Source organism: Leptonotus elevatus, chromosome 10 (genome assembly GCF_054856555.1).
Source record: "Leptonotus elevatus isolate MCC_2025b chromosome 10, RoL_Lele_1.0, whole genome shotgun sequence".
In the NCBI taxonomy this organism is placed as follows: Eukaryota; Metazoa; Chordata; class Actinopteri; order Syngnathiformes; family Syngnathidae; genus Leptonotus; species Leptonotus elevatus.
Window position 1 is genome coordinate 12,510,722 of NC_141248.1, and position 25,168 is coordinate 12,535,889.

Genomic DNA, 25,168 nt, shown 5'->3' on the forward strand with positions numbered 1-25,168 from the left:
ATGCTAATTGTTCTCATCTTGTGCATCTTCTCTTTTGTATGCGAGCGGCCAGGCAGTGAGAGCAGGCGCTGCCCATAAATTGCTTTGGAAAGGACAGAGGGAGAGAGAGAGAGAGTGAGCGAGCGAGCGAGCACCAGGGCAGATGCACTGGCAAGAGAATTGTCTCGCCCCCCCCCCCCCCCCTCCTCTCCCTGTCTCTTTTGCAGTGTGCGCCGATAAAAATCGGATGAACGTGAGCAAGAAGCGCCACCACCTCACATTTAGCTTCTCCTCGGAGCCAGCGAGTCCAGTTGTGCTGCAGGATTACGGTAGAGTAACTGGGGGGGGGGGGGCTTTGAGGGGAAGAAAAAGGGAGGAGGGGCCGTGGTGAGCTGGTGGGCTTCCTTTGCCTTACAGACACATTTTATTGACTTGCTAATTGGATGAGGCACTCGGAGGAGAGGATGCGGTGACCGAGAGGAGCTGTTCTCCAGAGGACCGATGCACACACGAGGAAGCGTTGCCGAAATTCTTCCGTTTTTGGGGTACATAACAACAGATGGGCTTTTCCCCCCAGTAGCCGTCCTGCTGTGAATACCTGCTTTTATGTATGACATTGTCAAATGGAGACTCCAGCTGCAAGACGCATCGTGACAAGTGAATGATTTCCTTTTCTTCTCCTCGGCAGGCTCCCTTTTCACCTATTTTTATTTCCCTTTTGGATCGATCAGCTCTAGTTCCATCTGATGTCCTGTTTGATCGCCAAATGAATCCTTCATTTTTGCACAAGGACCGCTCTAATTGATGCGCGACAGAATGACGGTAAGAAACACAATTCAAGGGAAAAAAGATAGGGAAATGTGACGTTTGTGTCTTTTCCATGTAGCTAAATAGAATGTGTATTACCGTCTATGTCGTTTTCTATGCATTCGTGTCAACCTGTCAGATTTGTACAGAAGAGTTCAGGATATAAAGCAAGGAAGGGCTCATGAATGAATTAGTGGTAGTAGTATAGCAGTGTGTGTGGATGGGGATTAAGTAAGGCAAAAAAAAAAAAACAGTCTAGACTGGGTAAGACATTTAAATATAGTCTAAAATTGTATCTAGCATCCATTGTTTTCTCTGTTTCAGTTCACTCCTGAGTTTTGCATGCGTGGCCTGGTTGGAGAGACGGAGTCACTGTGCTGAGGTCTTCTGTCCCAATGAGCCAAGCCGACAACCCACAAAGACGCACCACCTATCTCATCTCCCTCACCCTGGTGAAGGTTGAGGCTTTGCCAGAGGATGTAGCCGACCAGCAAGTAGAAAAGGAGGGGGAAGGGAGCCCCAAATCCAGGGAGGAGGTGAGACATGCCCCAAAAGAGGAGGAAGTATGCGCTGGTGGTCCACAAGTGTCGGATCAAGTGGAGCAGGTGCACGTCAAGTACGGCAGCCCGATTGAGAAGAGGGCGAAAGCTGAGAGGAGAGAGCAAAAAGACATCGTCCCGGTCGCTAAAAGCAAGGACGCTGCCGTTGCCCACCCTCACTTGAGGCAAATGGTGAAGGTGTACAGCGGCAGCAGCTTCGAGACCACCGTCCGCAGAGAGGGGCCCCGTAACGACGCCTCGCGCCCCAAGACGGAACTCTACCGGGAGCCTCCCAGGCTCTTCCTAAAGGGCGAAAATGGAGCCGAGCTCAACAACCGCTCCCGGTGCAGCCTCCCCTTTTCGGTCAGCCAGCGCCCCGAAGTCCTGATGAGGTCGCATACGGGGGCCAACGCTGCAGGATGGAGGGACGCCAGAGAAGCCAGTTTGTATCACTCTGCGAAAACTCTGGAGAGGAGGGATAACCGCATCGGGGAGCAGTCCCCCTTAATGGCAGCTACGACTCTGGGGCCTTACAGGGCGTCTTGGGCCGACAACGACGGCAGAGGAACGCTCATCCGTCCCACCGCTCCCCTCAGCGGAGGCTATTCGGGAATCATGAACAAGGAGAACTCTCACGAGGACAGATTTAAGGTTTCCTTGGTTACCTGCGACGTGAACCGGCCTCAAAGGAAAGCCACCAGTCGCACCCTAGATAACAGCGACCTACATTGCCTCTCGGAGGATGCCAGGAGAGGCAAAGAGGGCCAAGGGGGGACAATCCAGAGAGCCCCCGCCCGTGACCGCAAGATGCTCAAGTTCATTAGTGGGATTTTCTCCAAAAGTGCAGCTGTGCCCCCAAATGTCAGCACCGCATCCGTCCTGTATCCCACTGTGGAGAGGGGCTCCAGCGAGGAGGAAGGTAAGTTCTTCATTGATTCATCTCTCGGGGAACGTGACAGAGATCTATGGCGGGCTCTCTGTACTTTTAACATACGCATTGGCCTTGTAATTGGCCCATTATTTCACAGTGTGCCTTCCTTCCACAGTCACTGACACAATGATGCTACAGAGAGATGGTCACATTCCCAAAGCAAAACCGTGATAACAAAAACATCTTGATCACCGCTTACCTCTCTGAATTTAAATGAGGAGGCCGTCATACCCGATAGTGATTATATATTACCACCTCTTACCCGGTTCTCAGAAATGCTGTCACTGTTAAGCAAATTTTTTTTAGGCATATCTAATGTTATAAATAGTTAGTCAGCTAGTGTCACGGTTGGCTGTGGTTTTAGACCCAAGTGTGTGTGTGTGTGTGGGGGGGGGGGGGGGGGGTGCAGAGCGAGGTGGCCGAGGTAAAGTCCAAAACAAAAGGGTTTTATTAATTAAACAAAAACAAGGTGGTGCACAACGTGCCGACAAAAAACAACAAAAGTCCTAAATCAAAGCAAACTCGAGTCGCATGACGAGGAACTAGCAAGACATTGGAGAAACGACAAAACTTGGAAACGGCAATGAACCAACCCGGACTGGACAAACACAACAGACTAAATACACCAACACTAATGAGATACACCTGGGGAACACAATAGGCTGAGGGCACCGATTGGTCAGACACACTGGGAAGGGAAGAAACACAGGTGGACGTGATCAGACGTAACGAGACAAGGGGGGAAATCAGGAACACGTGACAAATACCAACCACAGACAAAAACAACAAAACATACCCATAATAAACAAAATCCAACCCTTACAAAACCGAAACATAACAGCTAGACATTACCATTGTTGTTTTGGAATGGTGCAAAAAATTGCCAGATAGGATCTAAGATATGAATGACTCTCTGAATATGTATATATAAATATGTAAAACAGAAAATGGCAAGCATGTTTCATTAATATCTCTTACACAAAGTATAGCCCTTCGATATTAATTAGAAGATAATATTTTGTCTAAAATTAATGTGCTAACTTCCTTATTTTTCATGAACAATTAATACATTTAAAGTGGAAGTCAACATTAAACATGCTATATATGCTATGTATATATATATGCTATATGTGACCTCACCAGTCTAAACATGACATTCTGATTAATATTACATTTGTGGAATATGAGTTATGCAGCAAAATCCAGCCGTTTTTATGCATCTCAGGAGGCGGCCATTTTGCCACTTGCTGTTGACTGAAGATGACATCACAGTTGCTCAGGGCTCAGGCAACAACCAATCACAGCTCACCTGTTTTCTGAAGCTGCGCAGTGATTGGTTGTGGCAAAATGGCTGCCCCTGAGATGGATAAAAACGGCTGGATTTTGCGGCTTAATTCATATTCGACTAACACAGTATTAACCAGAATGCCATATTTAGATTAGTGGGGCTGCACAAAACATTTTATTGTCAATAATTATTTTCGGAGGGTTGCGTTACACTTTAATACTGCTTCGTAACGCAATATTAACCAGAATACCACATTTAGACTAGTGGGGATGCATAGAACACATTATTGCCCAAAAAAAAATAACATTTGGGTTGACTTCCCCTTTAAAAACAAATTTTGCTACTTGCTGTCGACTGAAAATGACATCACCTGTGCTGAGGAAACAGGTAACGACCAATCATGGCGCAGTTTGCTGACCAAACCCAGAAAACAGGTGAGCCGTGATTGGTCGTTATCTATTTCCTCAGCACAGGTGAGGTCATCTTCAGTCGACAGCAAGTGGAAAATTTTGTTTTTAAAGGCACTGTATTAATTATACATAAAAAATAATGAAGTTATCAATTAATTCTGGACAAAATATTTACTTTTTACTGCTGAAAATGGCTGAATGAGTTAAGTATCCCTTTAAAGTCTGACCAGGCGTTTAACCTTTTTAACTGCATATTCCATTTCCAGTGTTGTCATTCACAGAATTGTGTTAACAATAAAATGGGGGCTTGTTCTGACATGAATGTCTGTCATGTTTAAACTCTTGCTGCTACCTTTTCTTGTACTTCCACAGCGGCAGCTTACAACAGAAATGAACTGCACTTGAAAATGGAGCATAGGCGATTTTACATGTAAAGCTGCCCGCCCAGTTGCCACCCCTGTTGGCAATGAAACTATCAACACTAAATTCTAAATTTTTATATAAGTGTTCCTTATATTCTCTCTATAGTGTGTAGAAAAGTGGGTTTAGAATTTAGGCCTATCTTTCTTTCAAGAAGAAATGTTTACATCCACTGCCATTGTTTTCTGTGTTTTTATTGTCCCTCTTGAAGCGATTTCTTCATTTTATTTTATTTTAATCAGTTGTACATGTTATAGTTCCCATTCATGGTGGAAAATCTATTGAAGTGATTTATCTCGGTGACAAAAGCCTGACATTTGAACAGGGGTGTGTTGACATTTTGTGTCTGGTATAGCGTGGAAAATCGGACTAACATTTCAGGCAAGAGGTTATTTGTTGAGCGAATCGTCTTTTTTTTATTTTTTTTATTGGTATTCATTGCTAATTGCATCCTGGCAGTTATTGACTGTGACTTTTAAAAAATCTCAGAATATGACAATATGTCAAGCCTTTTAAATTAATCATGCTTAAATAACTCGCCTCAGGTGCGACTTTTTAAACAAACACGGCTTTACATTAAATTGCTAGCAATAATTCGGTCTTGTCAAAAACAAGCAACGCCATGAAATATTGATTTTCTCGATTAGAATAATAAGAACAAGATGCACCCTTTTATCAAGCCATAAACTGAAGGAAGTTGTCTATGATGGTGATTGTGGTATCGAAGCAAGCGCTGAATAATTTGTCAGGAGTAAGTGGGACATGAATAATTAAGGTCAGGGAGACACAGAGCTGTGTTCATGCAGAGAACGAGCTACTACTTCCTGCTCTCTGCGGCCTGGTCATCAGCATTCACACTGACGACACATTGACTCTTCGAGAGGAACGTCGTCTGCACTTCACCTGTAGTCTTTTGCATATTGTGTTATAAATTGCACAAATCGATACATACTCTATTTGCACACACACGTACCCGCAGAGGTGGACACGGCCTCTTTATGCCTCTCACATGTCGCCGCTACCGAGAAAGGCCATTCATTGTACGGAGGCTTCTGGAAAAGGGAGTTGCCATGGCAACAGCCAGCTGTGAGGATTGTTATTTGGTTGGTGGTGTGACGCTGATTGAGGGGAGTGCGGGGATTGCCCAAAGATGGAGGATTAGGGTGAGCGGTGGGAGGGGGACAGTCGTCAAACGGGTTTTAAGGTAGAACGTGTCCCCAGTGTGGCAGACAACGTATGGGTGCATTTTGCACAACATCACAAAAAAAGACCTTCGGCGTGTGTGTGTGTGCAAACAGACTGAGTCACGCAGACCAACGATGGTTTCCATGGCCACATTAATGTTCATCTCTTAAGCAGAATCATCCTGGGTGCTTTTACATTTTTACTGTATAGTGCAGGGGTCTGCAACCTGCGGCTTTGGAGCCACACGTGGCTCTTTAGTCCCTCTCCTGTGGCTCTCTGTGGATCTCTTTAAAAAAAAAGAAGTGTAAATTAATCATGTTTTTTACATATTTATTTTTATTTTTTAAATGAAATATTATTTAAATGAATTAATGATTACATTAAAAAATTAATAATTAAATATAAATTAAAAAAATGTCAGTCCAAATTTTAAGACGAAAGGTAGATGAAAAAGTTACCTACAAATTTCCAAAGAGTAACCATAAAATATCCCAAAACAAAAAAAGGCAGAAATTACCATGAAATGTCTTTGGAATTACCCAAAAATGTGCGCGTCTGTGGTGTCTTTCAGTCTAGTCTTTTCTAGCCACTGGTATTGTTTTTTCAATGTCAGCCATTTCTTCAATTTGTCGGTGTTACATGCCATGCAGGGGACTTTCCATGACTGACCATCTGGCTCCTTCTCCTTATTGGGCTCCTGTTGCCTGAGGCTTTCACTTATGGAGCCATCATCTTGATGTATTCGTGGAGACCTGCTGTTTCCAAATCATGTAGATTCCAATGAAAAAAATGTTGTAAAATGAAGTAAACACATTTTAAAAGATTTGAATGAGGGCATCAAATGCACTTTATAGTGATTATGACCCTATTAAGTATATTTTTGAAAATATTTCAGTGGGACTATTTTCTTCTGTGTTTTTTTTTGTTGTTGAAAATGTAAATGTGAGAGTCAGGGTTTGTTTTGGACTGAATTTTCTTGTTTGGGTTTGCCTTTTTATGTCTAACTGGACACAACCACCAGCACAGCAATAATACCTTGAATATGGCATTTAAAGTGTGTATATTGGAGAATGGGGAGTAAGGGAGGTATCAGCTGTTTTATGTTCACTGAGGGGAAGCTTACTGGCTCATACGTTGAAAACCTGTGTGATAGACGACAGCTCGAGGACAACAAGTCAGACAACGACGCCACAGAAATAAAACACACTGTCAGTGTGACATTTTAATGTGCTCCTCAGTCGTCATGATGTCTCTCTCATGAGAAGGAGCAAAGCGTAAGAGTCAAGAAGACCAAGAGCAGTTTACAAACTTGGCTCCAGTTTGTTGCCCTCCAAACCACGAACCGCCACATTACATTGATGCAGCGCTGTATTTATGAACCACGTTCTCTTTTTGCCTCTAGCTGCATGCACCAGCAGTCAGGAATGGACCATCACTCAAACTGTACAAGAACTTCACCTGGTAAGAATGCCTGCTTTCATACTCAGAGCTTTGATATTACAATAGATTGTTAGTGACTTACTCCATGTGTGTGCTTGTGTATCAGGCTGTGTTGGGAGGCCTGTGCAGTGGGAAGTCTGCGCTGGTCCACAGGCACTTGACAGGAAGTTACTTGTCCCTAGAGAATGCTGAGGGTCAGTTTCGCTTCTCATCATCTCCGCATTCTTTCACGACAGACTGACTCATACACACTCATTGACCACAACATTTGGTACACAACCATAACAACTCACATTTCCACCTATAGGCAATTTATAATAACAGCTCCTGGTGGACTTTCTTTTGTGCATGTCTCACTGATGTGGCTTTCACTGGAGAAAAAAGTCATATTTACTTGAAAAAAAAAGGAGAGTTTTGAGTACAGTTGTCTAGTTTATTTATTAAAAAGCTACTCAATGGTTGAGGAACGAACCTACAACCTTTAGGTTCAGAGACAGCCACTCTCCCACCTGAGTCATGCCGCTCCTGCTGTGTGTTAGTATATTGATGGCGGAATCCTTGACCTGTTTTTGGTCTCATTTTGGACACACCAGCAATGCAGAATAGTGGAAAACAACAACCGTGACATGGCTCAGGTGGTAGAGTGGCTGAAGCTGAAGGTCATGAGTTTGTTTCTCAATGCTTGTGTAGCTTTTTAAAAATAAATAAACTGGTCAAATGGTAAAACTAGATTTTTTTTCAAGTAAATATGACTCTTTTTTTTGTTTTTTTGTTATTTCCTTCTTTTCTATGGCAAATTTGAATCATTATTCATATTAATTATCCAGGGCGTCAGTACATTAAAGACGTCTCGATTGATGGACAGAGCCATTTGTTGATCATCAGAGAAGAGACTGAACTCCCAGGAGCCCAGGTGAGTCGGGAACCGATGTTATGAGTCAGCCCTTCTCTCGTGTGTCGTGATCGCCTACTCCTTGTCTGCCTCGTCTTCAGTTCGCAAGCTGGCTGGACGCAGTTATCCTGGTCTTCAGTTTGGAAAACGAAGCCAGCTTCCAGGAAGTGTACAAGATCTACCATCAGCTTGCCGCCCACAGGCCTGTCACCGAGATACCTTTCGTAGTCGTTGGCACGCAGGGTGAGAACGTTTTGAAGTATTTTTCTATTAGGAAGCCATTTTAGTTTGGAGTTCATCAGCACTGACAAACAATTCACATTTAAAAGCATTCCAACAGGATTGTTGATTTTTTTTTTTACTTTCTTGAGATGAAATGTTCATTCAGATTGGCACATTTTGTGAATAATTGCAACTAATTAAAGGAATTAAACCGTTTTTTTAAGGAACAGCTTTTACTCCTTTTACCTGATTGTCAGTTTACCCTAAACCTGCTTCGCTGCTTGTCTAGCTCACACATACACCCACTCACTCCTCTCGCAAATCTGCTCTGAATATAAACCGTTCGACTGTCTTGAGTTGTGCCTCGTGGGAGGCGGGAAAATGCATGCAGTGTGTCTCTGTATTTTCTGTGTGCATACATTTGCTGCTCGGTGAAGAGAGGTGTGCAAGTTAAAATGTAAACGGACAAATATGGACTGGTTAACAATAACATACATTTCTCAAAATAATAGATGACGACAATAGTTCTGACCTACAGTCACGCCAGTCTAACACATAAGCAACACTTTTGTGAGGTCAAGAAAATCTACCTTCTACGGAAGAAACCTTGAAAATAGATTACTTGGATGTGATAAAGCTGTAGGGGATAACAGGGGAGGTTCAGGGTTTTATCTGCGTTTTCAGAGGCCACTCCCCAGCTTTGATTTAGCATTTATGTCTTCACCAGATAAGATCAGCAGCAGCAACCCCAGGGTCATCGATGATGCCCGGGCCAGGCAGCTCTGCTCAGATGTGCGCCGTTGCACCTACTACGAAACATGCGCCACCTACGGCCTCAATGTCAACAGGGTCTTCACTGATGGTATCTCACAGCCACATTACAGTATTTTAAAAAAATGCGGGGAAACTGTTGTCCTTTTATTGGTGTAAATGATTTCTTCGTTTTGTTCCAGCTGCTCAGAAGATCATGGCTGCCAAGAAGCAAGCTGCTTTACTGGCTTCCTGTAAATCTCTTCCAAACTCTCCTAGTCACTCTGGAGGTTCGACCCCAGTGTCTGGTGTCTTTCCAGGACAGGTAAAGCATTGAAAAAAATGGTCACATTACTTTCATTATCGGCTACTGAATTTAAGCCAGTGCCAATTTAATTAAACACGCCGGTGTTAGAAGTGGTCTGAGTGGGCGTATGGTTCAGATCGACTTTCTGCCACCAAACTGTTACTCCACCAAATGCATCTCCAAGACACTCCTTCTGCTGCGCCAGCTTTCCCAGCTTGGCCTAGACCGATCTGCCAAATTGGCACCAAAAAAAAAAGGTGCAGTGAGCCTTGCAATGATAAAAAAAAAATCTGGATCCGCCAGCATTTGCGCCACAGCGCAGATGTGCTGTTGAAACTAGAGCCCCAAGTCTGTGTTTCAATGTTAAATAGAGATGCGCAGTTCCACTGTGTGCTCCACCATGTGACCCTAGAACATGGGTTTGTTTAATAATAATAATATTGCATCAGATTTATATAGCAGTTTTCTTTCTCAAACATGCTTCACAATGGATACATTATTCATGCATTCACACTGCGGTGTCGGTAAGCTACTTAATTAGCCACAGCTGCCCTGGGGCATGTTGACAGAAGCGTTGCTGCCCTCCGACGACCACCAAACATTCACACCTTCCATACATCAGTGTGAGTAGCACTGGAGGTAATGAGTGTGAAGTGCCTTGCCCAAGGACACAACAACACTTGACTTGGGGAGAGCAGGGATCAGACAGCCGACCTTCTGGTTACTGAACAACCGTCTCTACACCCTGAGCCACGGCCGCCTTTGGTCCCGCTCTTGTGGCTCACTGTGGAGCTCTAAAAAAATAATAATAATTAGCTGAATTTTTGTTAATACATAATTATCTTTATTTTTAGATAAGATATTATTATTATTATTATTTTTTTAAAGAGCTCAGTATTGTTTAAGATATTATTTTAATGAATTAATGATTTAGATTTAAAAAAATATAAAAAAAAATGTCAAAGTCCTCATTTTTTAGTTGTCAGAAAAAGAGAGAAAAAAGATAGATGAAAAGTTTTTAAAATTACCTGAAAAAATGTCCCAAAAGAGGAAAAGCAGAAAATGTGCATAAAATGTCCACAAAATTGCCCAAACAGTTCGAAAATTTCTTTTTAACAAGGCAGAAAAGAAAATGTTTAAAAAGTAATTGTAAAATGTCAACAACAACAAAACAATACATCTTGAAAATTACCACAAAATGTCCACAATATTGGAAAAAAAGAAGTCAGAAATTGATTTAAGAAAAGGCAGAAAGAAAATGTTAAAAAAATAATTATCAAATGTCTAAAAACAAGAAGGAATCCCGAAAATATATAAAGAATACCATAAAATGTCCAGAAAATTGCCCCAAAAATGTCAGAGAATTGATAGCAAAAAAGGCACCAAAAAATTGTCAAAAAATAGCCATAAAATGTCTAAAATAAGGAAAAAGAGGCAGAAAATTACCATGATATGTCCACCAAATTTTCAAAAATGTAAGAAATTTGACAGAAAGGCAGTCTACAAATGTATGAAAAACAAAGTCTGAAAAATTATAACCAAAAAAATCAAAAAACGGAAGATTAAATGAAGAAAAAAATGAATCTCAAAATATTGGATGCTGCATTTTGTTGTTGTTATTGTGTAGCTCAAATTAGCACCGTCTTGGGCCCTCAGTACATTAGACTAACACTAACACACTGTTTCCTTCATCACAATCTTCAATCTTCTCCAGACAAATTTTGGATTATTTATTTGGCCTAAAATTACTCTTTTGACAGTAAAGGTTGCCCTAAAACATGTTTCTGATTAAAGACCAAATTTTCAGCCATTATAGAATACATCAATTATTTGCACTATGGGGTGAATTCATAGCCACGTTAAATTAATTAATTAATTAATAAAACTATATACTAATAGGAAGAAAAAAAACGATCTGAACTCTGCTTCTCACGAGGCAGTTGATCGTTAATTCTGTTTACCATATTTCTTTTTCTTTTTTTATTGCCACCACGTATAAACTCTTCTCCCCATATAAATGCAGAGTTGTTTGAAAAATCAAATGTGTGATAACTGTAATCCCCCCCCCCCCTCCATAAAAACAACAACATTGTTTCATTTATTGGTAATTTTCCCCACAGTCAACTATATTTTGTTTTTTTCTATTAACTTTCAAAGAAATGGCACCCAATCAAATTAAAGTACAGGGAATAATTACACTCCTTGAAAAGTAATGTGGCTCATATCACCCTTCAATAAAAACATTATTTGTGTTAATTACAGTTTTTACAAGCATGGTCATGGGAAATATTTAATATCATTTCACACACACTGCTATTAACTACTGCCTCGACTCGATGAAGATCTTTTTCCCCTCTCTTTCATTTGCAGGCCAGTAATGGGGGTCAGAGTAGCGATTACTCCTCATCACTTCCTTCCACCCCCGTGATTAGCCATAAAGAGATTGGCAGGTCGGCAAGAGGGGAGAAACAGGACAGCGGCACTCCTGGCTCAGTCCGCAGTGCCACCCGCAGACGCACCGCGCGCTTTTCGGTAAATATATGCCAAGCACAAGCATGTAAATATGTTTAACCAATTGAAAACAATGAAGCTGGCTGTATCCATAATTAAATACATTAGCTGAGTCACTCTCAGCCACAGAGGTTCTTTTTAATTGGCCTGCGTGGGGTATGAATGTTGTAATCCCTTTGTTTTCTCCGAGGGCTCCACTCAATTAGCAGTGTTAGCAAGTTAAGTCTAATTTGTCGGCTGGTGTGACTATAATGTGCAGTAGGTGTCATTACTGTAAAATGGCAGCCATGCAAATGACTTATGACCTTTTCATTATGGAGCTCACTTCTCTGCCAGTGCTAGCATTCTTCCCTTTTTCATTGTTTTTTTATGTTAAGAGGATTTCACATATTTTTGTATATTATTGATGATTTCTAAAATTGTGACATAATAGTGGCGGTATTAAGAGGCATATTAATGAAAGCGGATTCATCTGCCTAACCACTTTAAGTTATCTCCATGAATTGCACAAGGCTGCTCATGTTTCTTGATTAATAATGGCCGCTTATGAATCGAAAATAATCCTCACAATTTTGTTGGATTTACTACATAATTGCTATGTTTTCTGTTTTTAGCATCGCTAACTCGGTAGCATTCTTTATGTCGTCTTAAAGCATATCGTTAGCTGTGAGACGGTGTATTTCATTGCCGCTGCTAACGTAGCTTTATCGTGCTAGCAGAAGATTGCATGGCTTGCGCGTCATTAGCTGTGAGACAGACTGTTTCAGTGCCGCAGGCCAGCTGGCGATGATACGGTGGTGAGCCAGGAGCAGAAGGAGCAGAGAAGGAAGATTGCTAGGCCTGTGCATACTCCACAGAAGCTGAGATTTGTATTTCTTTTTTGGGTTGGTTTTCTCAAGGTGGCAAAGGCAAGAACCAAGTTAGTTCTGGCCAGGGCATTTCATACTTCATGAAAAACTCAACTCTTGTGGCCGTGCTTTTGTTATTTGAGCTTTTAGTGGGGGTTTAGCTGACTCAATTACACCTTATATATTAATATATTAGGTACGAAAATATCATTGGGAAAAATATAGCTTACAGTGTATGTGAGCCAATGTACTATATTCCCATGCAGGTTGTTTTGGAATGTACATTATGTTTACATTTCTGTATGAAAAGCAATAAAAACATTCTGAAAAAAATAATAATATATAATTATATAAATACCATCAATTTGATGTTGCAATTATAGAAATTATTACTATACATCTATAGGGGGCGGCCATTTTGCCACTTGCTGTCAACTGAAAATGACATCACAGTGCTAAGGGCTCAGGTAACGACCAATCAAGGTTCAGCTTGTTTTGTGAGTTTGGTCATGTGGCGTTCGCAAGCTGGGCCGTGAGTGGTCGTTAACTGAGAAACTGTGATGTAATTTCCAGTCAACAGCAAGTGGCAAAATGGCCGCCCCCTTGAGATGGATAAAAATGGGTGGATTGTGCTGCTTTATTCATATTCCACATATGCAATATTAATCCGAATACTATGTCCAGACTAGTGGGGCCGCATAGAACACATTATTGAAATAAATAAATAAATAAAACATTCACATACATGTATCAACTGTTGGAAATAGATTAATACAATTTCATGGAGAAAAAAATATTGTAATTCAGGTTGTAAATGTAGGTCAGTGCTTCTGAAATGTTTAGGCTTTTTTTTGTCAAAATGTGCCCTGTCTCTCATTCAAAAGGCTCCAGCACACCCTAATGAAGATCCTAAAGAGGACAAGCACTTCTAAAAAAATGTATGTGTATAACAATTAGAGATTTTAAAATATTACTGGAAAAAAAAACCTGCCTAACCGTCGTACCATGGTGGAGTTTTGACACTTGAATTAATTAAATTTCTTTTATTTCCTATGGGACATGTACTGTTCGCGGTGCACATTGTGTAATAGTTTCAGCATCACCACACTTTAAAGCACGTTTTTGTCCCCTTGTGTTTCCTTCAGGGTCGAAGAGGCAGCGACTCAGCCAGGCGAAGTGCAGACTGCAAAGGAGATGTGGGAAGCGGGCGCTTCATTCCCATCAAGCAGGTAAGACAAAGATGCAGAATGCAAATCTAGTGCATCCAATGAACTTCAGCAGAGGACATCACAGCATGACTCCCTTCAAATGACACATGTAGCGACACCTGTCATTGTGTGAATTAATGCATACCCCATATGGGTAAATAATACATTGTGGGCGTTTTTAACGGTGTGAGATGAACACACAAGATCTTAACAGCGCATTTCCCCCCCTTTTTTTCCCTGTGACCTCTACCAGGGTTTCTTGCTCAAGCGCAGCGGGAACTCACTCAACAAAGAGTGGAAGAAGAAATACGTCACCCTCTCCAGTGACGGCATCCTGTCATATCACTCTAATGTCAACGTGAGTGTGTTTTGACAGCACTTTTGAGGGTTTGCGATGTTGAAGCATCAGCCAACTGGTAGTAGGTTGTAATGGAGGCTGTATGATTTTGGCAGGACTACATGCTGAATACCCCCGGGAAAGAAATGGATCTGCTGCGAGTGACTGTGAAGGTGCCAGGAAAGCGTCCCCCTCGTGCTGTACCTACTGGCGGCCCTCCAGTCGGGCTCAACGGGAGGGTCAAAGATGGGCAGGGACCTGAGGGTGTCAGCCTGGGTGAGAGAAAATGTCTTATCCCTTTGTCGGATATAAAATGTCCCAAAAAATATGTTGACATGACTAAACATTGCCAACACCAAATCCTCTTTGTTGCTAGAAGAAGGCATTATAATGCTAATTTGGATTGGCACCAAATTGTTGGCTTTCAGCAATGCATAACCCTTGTAGGTTGCTAAATTTGGTCAATTCATGTTTTATCTAATAAGAAATTCAATAAAATGCATCAAATTTGTACACAGTATGCCCTCATCAGGGTTCCAGGTGAGCCCTGTGTGGAAAAATGATTGCTACTTTTGTTTTGTCAGTCCATAGAATATAATGTAATCATGTAAAAACACTTGTTGTCAGAGAACGTGAACACAAATACTGTATGTGATTAGCCATAGTAATTCATGATTTAAAGGGGAAGCCAACCATCAACATTTCTTGACAATAATATGTTCTATGTGACCTCGCTAGTCTAAACATGACATTCTGATTAATATTACATTTGAGGAATATGAGTTATGCAGCAAAATCTAGCCATTTTTTATCCATCTCAGGGGGCGGCCATTTTGCCACTTGTTGCTGATTGAAGATGACATCACAGTTGCTCAGTGCTCAGGCAACGGCCAATCACAGCTCACCTGTTTTCTGAAGCTGAGTTGTGATCGGTTGTTACCTGTGACCTGAGCAACTGTGATGTCATTTTCACCCGACAGCAAGTGGCAAAATGTCCGCCTTCTGATATTGATAAAACGGATGGATTTTGTTGCTTAACTCATATTTGACTAATGCAATATTAATAATAATACCGGGCTGCATAGAATATAATATTGTCAAGAAAATTTTTGGGGGGGTTGACTTCGCCTTCAACAAGGGGTGTAAATTATTTTTCACACAGGGTGAGGTGGCTTTGAGTAGTCCCCCCCCCCCCTTAATAAATCAAATCACCATTTAAAACCAGACAAACATGAGGCAGAACATACAAACTGAAGGGTCTGAAATCTGATTCCAACCCAGAACATCTTGAGTTTGAGTTGGACATGATAAACATTCCTCACCGCGCTTACATAGCAATGAAAAATGATTTGACATTTTATTCACTCTTCTGGAGTCTTTTTCATCACTCCGCCTTTCATGGTCGCCTCATAATCCTGCTAACAAACAAGCAAATGGCCATGAAAAAATCCTTGGCTGAGCAATTAACTTTAGCAAACAAGCAAGCAGTATTATCAGATGGGAGATGAATAGAATTTAGCTGTATTTGTTTGGGAAATTTCCGTTTTTTTACAGCAGCAAGGAGACACAAAGAAAAGGTTTATATATACTGTATTTCAAAATAAAAGATATCTATTGCATAAACAATTGCAAATAAGTGGCAAATAAGTGGTACTTGAACATGAATTAATGAATAAATTCTATGCACTTGTGAATAGGAAGACGCGGCATCCTTGGAGGGGCGCCTGTGTATGAATAAATAAATCATATTGACACTGCTATGAATAGGATATACAGCGCTGTGTTGATTATCTAGTCTAGAAGCACAAAGAGGATCTTTTTTTCTTTTTTTTTTGTTTAACTTATACATTCACTCCATGCTTGTCGTAGTTCCTGTCAGTGCCAGCAGCCTCCTACAAGTGGACGACATGGAGGGACTTGGGGGCGGTCTCTTCCTGAGGAGCAACAGAGGCGTGCAGCGATGTTCCTCCAACGTCTCCAACCACGCTCAAAGTGTCGGTGAGGGAAAGCAACAGAATTCTTGAAATACTATGTAACATAGTGCGAGAGGATTCAGTGTCTGTGAACGTGTTAGCAGACTCTGCAGTTGAGGGCGTGTCCAGCTCCTCGTCCACCAAAGACGTAGGCTCCACGTCCCCAGTGGAGGACAGGAAGAAGCATCGCAGGAAGAAGAGCATGAACCAGAAAGGGGACGCCACCATTGGCCAAGCAGAAGGTGATGATGAGCTCCTCCGTATTATAAAACTCACAAATAAATATGAAACAATTAGTTTTGACTGATTGTTTGTTGTTACACCAATTTTATATTTAAAAGAAATATACATGATAGAATTCTCGCAATGTTAATGATTTCAGCGTTCTCCCTCCCCTCTTTATAGCCAAACGCAAAATGTGGAAACTTAAGAGCTTTGGTAGCTTAAGGAATGTCAGCAAAACAGGTAACGTGCCCTATCTTTGTCCTCTTTTGATGAATCTTCTGGACTTTTATTGTACCATGTCTTATATTGTATGTGATGTGCTACTGTTGGCGTGTCAAAAAAGGGAAAGACATTGCATCGTATGGTGCAAGACTATGTTGCTACTGAATATTACATACAGACTACTGGCGTGCTTGTCTTCGCTCAAAACATTGATCACTTGCCATATTAACCGTTTAAGTGAAGTACACGGATTAAAATTTAGTGTGGTAATATTTTAAAAGTTACAATATATTTGAACCTTTTGGTGATAAGTCTTTTCTCCCGTTCAGGTCTACTTTTTGCTAACTTTAAACAGTCACACACTCGACAAATATTACTCCTTTTGTTGTGACTTGGGTTTCTTTAAGTCCCGCCTCCTCTGCCTAACTGTGCTGTCATTGGTCGACATTTCAGTTACTGTCACTTAAGGGTCAGTTGGACCGATTATCATCTTTACTGCTGCACATTTAACGCTCTAAGTCAGCTAATCACTCATCATGTTTTTGGCATCACGTCTTCTAATTAACCAATTTACAGAGGACTCTCGAGCCTCTCATCTACCAAGGCCGCCAAAGTATAACGCACTGTGGAGTAGCGAAAAGTGCGAAAGTCTGAAATGTTAGCTGGTCATGGAACAGCCTAGCAGTTAGCCTAGCTAGCTTGGGCTAGCCCACTTGCCTCTATAATGTTGAAGAATGTCGTGGAGTGAAACTCAATCTTAATCACCAAAATGTAATGTCTAAAAATGTATAGACAACAATTGTGTGAAAACAAGAACTTTATTTATCAGAAATTGTGAGATGGATACAACACACGCTAACATCATGACCCTTTACTGAAAGTAGTATACTTTAAGTACATAATAGAGTATACTTAAGTATACCTAAGTTTGTTTGTTTTACTTATTCTTGTACAAAAAGTAAACTTTAAGTAAACTCCTTGGGACTAAATTGGCCCATTTTAGTACACTTAAAAGTATGCTTAAGTATATTATAAAGTATGTTAATAAGCATACACAGTAAATTCTGTAGAGTAAATTTGACTCTATTTAGAATAAATTTTACTCTATTTTGAGTGGGATCAAATAGACTCCGTTTTAGAGTAGGCTAATATTTACACTTGAAAGAGAGTAGAGTAAAGAATTAAAAAAAAAAAGTAACTTGTGCCATTTAAGCTATGCTAGTGTTGCTTTACAAAACTGACGTCAATATAAGCTAGTATATGGCTGCTTGTGTGCTATAAGTGTGTGGAAATATTTTACCAAAATGAGACTCCTAGCAAGTCTATCTTCAACAAATGAAATTAAAACAGTCAAACACAGAAACGCTTTTTATAATAATAAAAAAAATAATAATAATAATTTGAAATAATAAAAATAATAAAAATTAAAAAAAAAAAATCATCACATTATAGTCCACTACACAAAAAACTTTAGTAGTTCAACCCCTGTCACTCCTATACTGGACGAACGAGCATGCCAGTCAGCAGATAAATCTTTTTTATGTTTTGGTTATATTTCGTATATTGAAGAACAGAATTAAGATTTTTGGGTCATTGTTTGGGTTAAATGTCATACTTTATTATTACAGAGTTACTTTCAAGAAAGTATTAAAAATTAAAAAAATTAATGCAGATGTTCCAATTCTAGGATAGTAATATAATTAGCAATGTATAACTTTTTTGTGTGTATTAACAACCATGCAGGTCAATTCAAATAAATAGGGCAAAATACAGTAACCTGCGATTGAGAGCTTGTATGTTTGTGTATTGCGTGTGTGACAGATGAAGAAAACAATGACTTCCTCATTGTGTCGAGCTCTGGCCAGACGTGGCATTTTGAAGCCCAGAGTGTGGAGGAGAGGGATTCTTGGGTGCAGGCCATTGAGAGTCAGATCTTAGCCAGCCTGCAGCTGTGTGAGAGCAGTAAGAACAAGGTCAGACACACGCACATACGCAAATGCGTACTTCCTTTAAAATCTTGCTCCTCCTGTATTTAATGGTGCCTGCTGTCTGTTTGCAAAAGAAAAATACAATAAAACATCTCATCCGTGATTCATGACCCTACAACACTGTCGTGATGGCTTTTGTCAAAAAGAAAAAGACAGTTTAATTGATTTTGCACCGCTGAAGCCACTTCATCACGAGCGTGTCATGATTTCGGGCCTGCTCAATATTGTCTTGTGCTGATATCCGCACTGCAGCAAGGACACATTCTCGGATGAGTGCTTAAAAATGTAATTTCCTGCGATATCACAAGTTAATGCAATGATTTTTTTTTTTTTTTTATGGGAACAATTTACCTCGGGTCAAACCCTTTTTAATATACTCATAGACGCTTTTTCACAGGCAGATTTGAAAAGGACAGCTGTCACTGTACACTTTGTGTTTTTCACAGGCCCGCAAGAATAGCCAAAGCGAGGCGGTGGCTCTGCAGGCGATTCGCAACGCAAAAGGGAACAACTTCTGCGTCGACTGCGATGCTCCCAGTTAGTGACATCTTTTTTTGCATTCCGTGTCACATCTGACTGCTGACTATTTCAGAGCGATTCATGCATCAATCATCGTTCATCTTCTTGCTGCACTCATTTGAAGATGAATAGCGCTTAACAGAACAATAGAACAAAGTCGCCCATTAGTTATTGAGTAATTTCTCACATTCTTGCACACTCGACTGATCACAGCGTGGGGAGAAAAAACTCTCAGGATGAGACAGCGCATTACAGAGTGTTAAAATCTTGATTACAAGCTGCAAAAAAAAACACTTTCATGTCGTGTTAATTGTTACACTGAATATAAAATTGGGTCACCATGATGTGGGAGGAAGGAGACTTTTCTCCACTAAAAAAAAAACTTCTCTCAGTGGTCTTCTTTTGGGAACAAATGTGAAAACATGTGAAATTATTGAATCATATAAAGATTTTTTTTTAAAGAAGCCTTTTTTATACTCTAGTCAAGTGACAATAATAGGATTGTATCAATATAAGCAGATGACATGAACAAAGTATTCGAAACAGCTCGGGATTATGCGGTGCTGTTGTACACCACTCACTGCAAATAAAAAAATATTTAACAACTCATTCACTCCCAGCCATTTTCACTGAAGCAACCCCCTTTGCTCCCGGCTGTTTTACTGGATTTTGACTGATTTTGCAAGGCCCACAGAATATTGTGTTCTATTGCTTTTTATCAGAATTTTTTTTTTTTGCTATCTGTTTCTGTTTTGAAGCAATTAGCATTAGAATATAGGTAAATGTAATCAATATTCACATTCCTGGTGAAAACTGGCAAAAAGAGCTTGTTGCAACATGGCCCTGGCTGATCTCTTATACTCTGCTGCCATCTGCTGGCCGTTTTTTGTAATAACTGCCATTGCTTTAAGCCGCCTCTTCATGTCAGAACCTGCATCAAAGCCCAAAAACATACAAAATAAAAAATTAAAAAGGGTAAATATGTGTTTGGGATTGAAGGACAAAGTATTAAAAAAGAAACGTTTTTACACGTTTTTGGGTTTGAATGAGTTAATACCTCTACAACAGTGTTGATTTAAAAAAAACATTATTATCCTTGTAAAAGCAAAATTTTGGATACAACGTTTGTATTGAATCTTATTAAACTGTGATTAGTTAAGAACCACTGGTTTAGTATCTAAGGAAATGGTTACACTCTAAAACAGTTGGGTGAAAAATAACCCAAGTATGGGTAAAAAATTAACAAATGCTCTACTTGGGTCTATTTAACCCAACTTTGACTTTTAGTGTAAAACAACTCATACAAATTGGTCAAATTGGGTCATTTTGTATAAAACAACCCAGAAAGTTGGGTCAAATTGACGCATAAAGTGGATCGGTCCATTTTTTTTTATCCATAATTGGGTTACTTTTGACCCAATAGTTTTTAGAGCATAGTTAGCGTTGATTAAAGATTGTGATTGTCTTGTGTTTTTTCTTCCTAAGATCCTACGTGGGCCAGTTTGAACATCGGCGCCCTCATATGCATCGAGTGTTCGGGGATCCACAGGAACTTGGGGACCCACGTTTCGCGCGTTCGCTCTCTTGACCTGGACGATCTGCCACGAGAGCTCACGCTGGTCCTCAGTGCCATTGGCAACCACATGGTTAACTGTATATGGGAGGCGCGCACCATGGGCCACCGGAAACCCCCACCTGATGCTACCCGGTAATGACTGCACAAGTAATATTTGTATTTATTGTTTATTTTGCTGTGGACATCACAAAAACATTGGACAAACAAGATGCATTGCTGTAATTATTTTAGCAGAAGTTGAACTTAATTGATTGGATAATCAACTATTCCAGTGATTTCTCAAGTAATTGCGCCTTTTGCCGTAATTACGTAAGACTTTATTTTTGTCATTTTTAAGTTTAAAGTTGAAACCTTGGGCTTTTTTTTAAGTATGTTATCAGTTTTTAAGCACTCCCTGGAAGTCAGACATTTGTTGGTGACGGACCAAAAGTTCAAACATGCAAATGGCCAAATATTGTTTCTGGGTGACGCAAATGTGTTTTCTTTTTTCATTATTAGCGTAATTAGAGTTTTAAGGCAGAAATGTTACCAATTTTTCAGGTCGACTTGACCAAGTCAGCATTTAAAAAACTCTGACCAACCAATCAGAAGAGGGAAAAATGTTGACATTATTGTGGGCCAATAATTATCTAATAACATCCCTATAATTAAATAAATGAATAAATAAACACATTATAGTTACCAGAGATGATGATTATTAAAATGACTATGTGGCAATAGCTACAGACACATTTTGCTTGTCCAACTTGACTGTAACAAAATTGACTCTGATCACCAATCAGAGGACATAAAATTGCTGATGTTATTGTGGGGCCATCTTTCTGGCCCTCAGAGTTAGGTTTGAAATCTGATTGGTTAACGACAGAATTGCTGATGTCATTTAAGATGCATCTGCCAGAACTACTGATTCTGAAGCAGAACAGAGTGACAAGTCAGGTGAAATCTGATTGGACAATAAAATCCAACATTCACATATACACTAAGAGAAACACTACAAAATGAAGAGAATAGGCTGTTAGGAATAAATTAATACACTTGTAGGGAACAACTATTACAACATATTGATTAGTGCTTCTTATACTGTTTCGGCCTGCTGGCAGCTTTCTGTCCCTGAAAGCCCACAACTTTTATTTATTTATTTATTTTTCCAGAGAGGAACGAGAGTCGTGGATTCGAGCCAAATATGAGCAGAAACTTTTTGTGGCGCCGTTGCCTCCTCCCACTCCCAACGAGGGTCCCGACATCACACTGTCCGGTCGTCTTCTGCTGGCCGCGATGGAGCACAATCTCCCCAAACTGCTGCTGCTCTTGGCCCACTGCACTAAGGAGAACATCAACGGCCCCCCCAGCATGGCGCTCTCCTCCCGGTCCCTGCTGGCGCTGCGGCTGCCCGGCTCGGCCCTTCACGCTGCCTGTCAGCAGGCCGACGTGGTGATGACACAGCTTCTCGTTTGGGTCAGTGTATACTTTACTCTTTTATTATTCCCTAAAAACAACTCAAAATTAAGCCGTTTATAGCTAAATCTCTGGCAACAAAAGCCTGTACACCCATAAGTTAAAATTGTCCCTCCCCGGTTGCATGTGACTCGTTAGGATAACAATAGGGAGCAGTTGTGTTAAAGTTGGTATTATGGCTGCCACACGCTCTCATACTAGTCACTGAAAGTTCAACATGGCACCTCATGGAAAATAACTCGTTGAAGACCTGAGATGGATAAAAAACGGCTGGATTTTGCTTCATAACTCATAATCCACAAATGTAACATTAATCAGAATGTCATGTTTAGACAAGTGAGGTCACATGTAACATATTATTGTCAAGTAATGTTTAAAGTTGGCTTCCACTTTAAAAAAACACTGCGACCTTGAACTGACCCTGGCGTGAAATCAACATTCGCGAGCATTCACCCCACAATGGGATACGGGCTTCAGGTGTATGCAGGTGTAATTGATATTCACACACGTTCTCAAATTGTGAATCCTATTGTTTTATGTCTCCTTGTCAGTATGGATGTGACGTTCGATACAGGGATGCTCAGGGCCAAACAGCGCTGACCCTGGCTCGCATGGCGGGCAGCCAGGAGTGCGCCGACATCCTGCTACAGTACGGATGTCCCAATGAAGCCGCCCCTTCCGTCGCCGCAACTGCCGGATTCGCATCGGCAGCCAACCCAGGCTTCCCCATCGGCACGACGCCGAACCTGACGGTCGCCACGACGCTCAAGGTCTCGCACAGGGGCGGCGCTAGCTTCAGCTACAATACGTCGAGAAAAGCCGTGTCATAAAACAAAAACAGGAGTGTTTTTTTTTTTTTTTTTTTTTAAAGATGGTCGTCAGATTGTGGCCTACACGTTCAGAATGGAGGAGCATGTGGCCAGATGTTGCACTAGTGTTGTGACACAAGCTCTAATAGTGATAGAGTGAAGAAAACACACAGACTGCCACATACTTGTTTGTGTGTGTGTGTGGGGGGGGGATCTCAAATCCAAATGTAAAGAACTGCAATAAGCTAATGAATTGTTCTGTATGTATCTGATTGAAATGCCATCAATTTACTGGTATTTCCAAGAGAGTGTATATATTGTGTTGCACTCAACGCAGCCAAACACATTCAATTTTCAAGTTGCGCTACAATGGCTGCTTTCGTTTTAATTGAAAATCTAGATATGATGATAGAGTTCTATAAATCCCCCCCACCCCAAAAAATCAAAAAAATTAAAGTGCTTAATTTCCAGCATTGTTATTGTACTTTTTGTACAGTTGGTTCTGTGTACAAAAAGTGGCTCGAGAAAAGAGATTTACAGTTTCTTGCTTTGGTGTTCCTTTGATAATTAACTCTTCAAAGCTCAAGACTAAGATTTATATGTAATGTTTGTATCACTGTGCGCGCCATAAACACTGTACATGACTTGTGCATTTTCGATATCTTGAAAGTGAAGCAGGCCACTGCGGTGATGTGCACATGAGCGAAGGAAATGCCTTCATTTCAACTGAATGTATTTAAAAGCGTCATGTCGTCAGGAAGACAAGAGGGTGCCGCTTCGATGGATGTTAACGGACTCTCCTGCTGTGACTAATAGAGATTAAAAGTATTGTTTAATAGGTTGTTTTCAATATATACAAGTGAGCATTTGGAATGAATGTTTATAAGTGGCTGATAATCAGTGTGATGAAATGAGGAATGTTGCCCACATGGAGATTTAAAGAGTAGCATAAAAATAAGTCATTCCATCCGTACTCGATGTAATTCTGTGTTCATCTAACGACTGTTGCTGAGTATACATGTCTGTGCTGTAAAGAGTCTCTATTCATTTGTATTTTTTTACTCATGCAATGATTCATAAAGCATTCATTATCAATACACGTAGCCGACTTCCTGCTGTTTTCATTGAGTCTGAAAGCAGACGACTAATGTTTCGTGTCGGCAAGATTGTGTTTATGTCTATTTATGTCCCCCAAGATGACAGGAACATGTTGCAGCTCAGCAGTAATCAGCCAGTAGAAATCACTTCACACTCATCATCTCACTGTCAGATTGTCTGCTTCTTGGCTTTGGCCTACATCTTTCTAGGTCAGAGCGCTGGCCTCACTTTTATTACTATGGAGCTTCAACACTGTCTGCTGGAGACCCAGAGACCAGAACCAGATGATTTATGATAGGACCAGGGCCTCATTTTCAGCCCTGGAGTTTCAGGGCTCAGACAGGACAATTTTAGATTAGAACATTTTAATAAATATATACAATTTTAACCTTATTAGTGTCTCAATCCAACAATGCTTACCATTCCCTCCAACAACATGGATATGGTATTTGATCAAAAATCGAATTTACAATGGAATGTTCTTACAAGATCCCAATCGGTGATTATAACATAAATAGTTAAAATGTACAAAAGGAGACCAATAGCAAAAATACATTTTATTTTACACGTAACAAGACAGGTTTACCAAACACTGTTAAGCCAGCAAGATTAAGGCAGCTAACACTGCATTTCCTGTCAATGCTCATATTTTGAAACCCATTTCAAGCCACTTCCGGTGCACTACGTGGCAGTGACGATCATTTTATGAAACCAATGGTAATCTCGTAATTGGAGGAGTTTTTGTTGCCGTTACAAGTAACACTTGTGACTATGTTGTGCCTCATTAAAGTGTTATTTTGTAAAGACAGGATGTAATATACTGTAGAGTGATATTGTTTCTGCTTGTGTATTCAATTAGGCCTATTGCTACTTTTGATAATCAATTCATATTGTGACTATTAATGACATCCTGAGAAACAAAAGTAGGCAGTCAATGTTGTATAGCAAAATGGCCTTTAAATTCAGGTAATACTGTGCACTTGCACAACAAGAAAGGTAATGGTTGAATTCAAGTGTCGTGGACGTACTATGATTTATTGTTTAAATACGGATCTGCTGCGTTTATAGGCCTATTGCAGTGGCCCAGCAGGAGTTCGACAGAACGTCCAGATTATTCACTCTGAGTCTGGAAAGAACTTAAGTTATGTAAAAAAAGAAAAGGGGGACATCACTAGTACTACACATTCAGTACACTTGATCTCACTGGCATTTAATAGAATAACAGAGGC

General features: G+C 40.5%; 1 protein-coding gene across 4 annotated transcripts; it reads left to right on the forward strand.

Moving 5' to 3' along the window:
• Positions 1-232: 232 nt before the first annotated feature.
• Positions 233-23,949, forward strand: LOC147167114 (arf-GAP with GTPase, ANK repeat and PH domain-containing protein 1-like). 4 transcript variants are annotated; one of them, XM_086087707.1, is made up of 22 exons: positions 233-308; positions 397-524; positions 668-801; positions 1,111-2,244; positions 6,962-7,020; positions 7,106-7,193; positions 7,827-7,912; positions 7,993-8,134; positions 8,841-8,975; positions 9,067-9,188; positions 11,541-11,702; positions 13,675-13,758; positions 13,991-14,095; positions 14,191-14,350; positions 15,944-16,072; positions 16,149-16,289; positions 16,453-16,512; positions 18,316-18,467; positions 18,929-19,019; positions 20,487-20,709; positions 21,729-22,032; positions 22,584-23,949. In XM_086087707.1, exons 4-22 carry the CDS (start codon positions 1,182-1,184, stop codon positions 22,860-22,862), a joined length of 3,585 nt encoding a protein of 1,194 aa, XP_085943833.1. In that variant the 5' UTR covers positions 233-308; positions 397-524; positions 668-801; positions 1,111-1,181; the 3' UTR covers positions 22,863-23,949. The 4 variants fall into 4 exon arrangements, with proteins under 4 accessions (XP_085943833.1, XP_085943831.1, XP_085943832.1 ...); XM_086087705.1 differs by lacking the exon at positions 233-308 and having other exon boundaries at positions 334-587; XM_086087706.1 differs by lacking the exon at positions 233-308 and having other exon boundaries at positions 334-524.
• The last annotated feature ends 1,219 nt before the right edge of the window (positions 23,950-25,168 follow it).

Excerpts from the sequence above, each read along its gene's own strand:
- LOC147167114 (XM_086087707.1), top strand. The coding sequence starts at position 1,182 with ATGAGCCAAGCCGACAACCCACAAAGACGCACCACCTATCTCATCTCC. Across the intron at positions 16,073-16,148 it reads CAACCACGCTCAAAGTGTCG|CAGACTCTGCAGTTGAGGGC; the intron begins GTGAGGGAAAGC and ends TGAACGTGTTAG. Across the intron at positions 19,020-20,486 it reads CGTCGACTGCGATGCTCCCA|ATCCTACGTGGGCCAGTTTG; the intron begins GTTAGTGACATC and ends TTTCTTCCTAAG.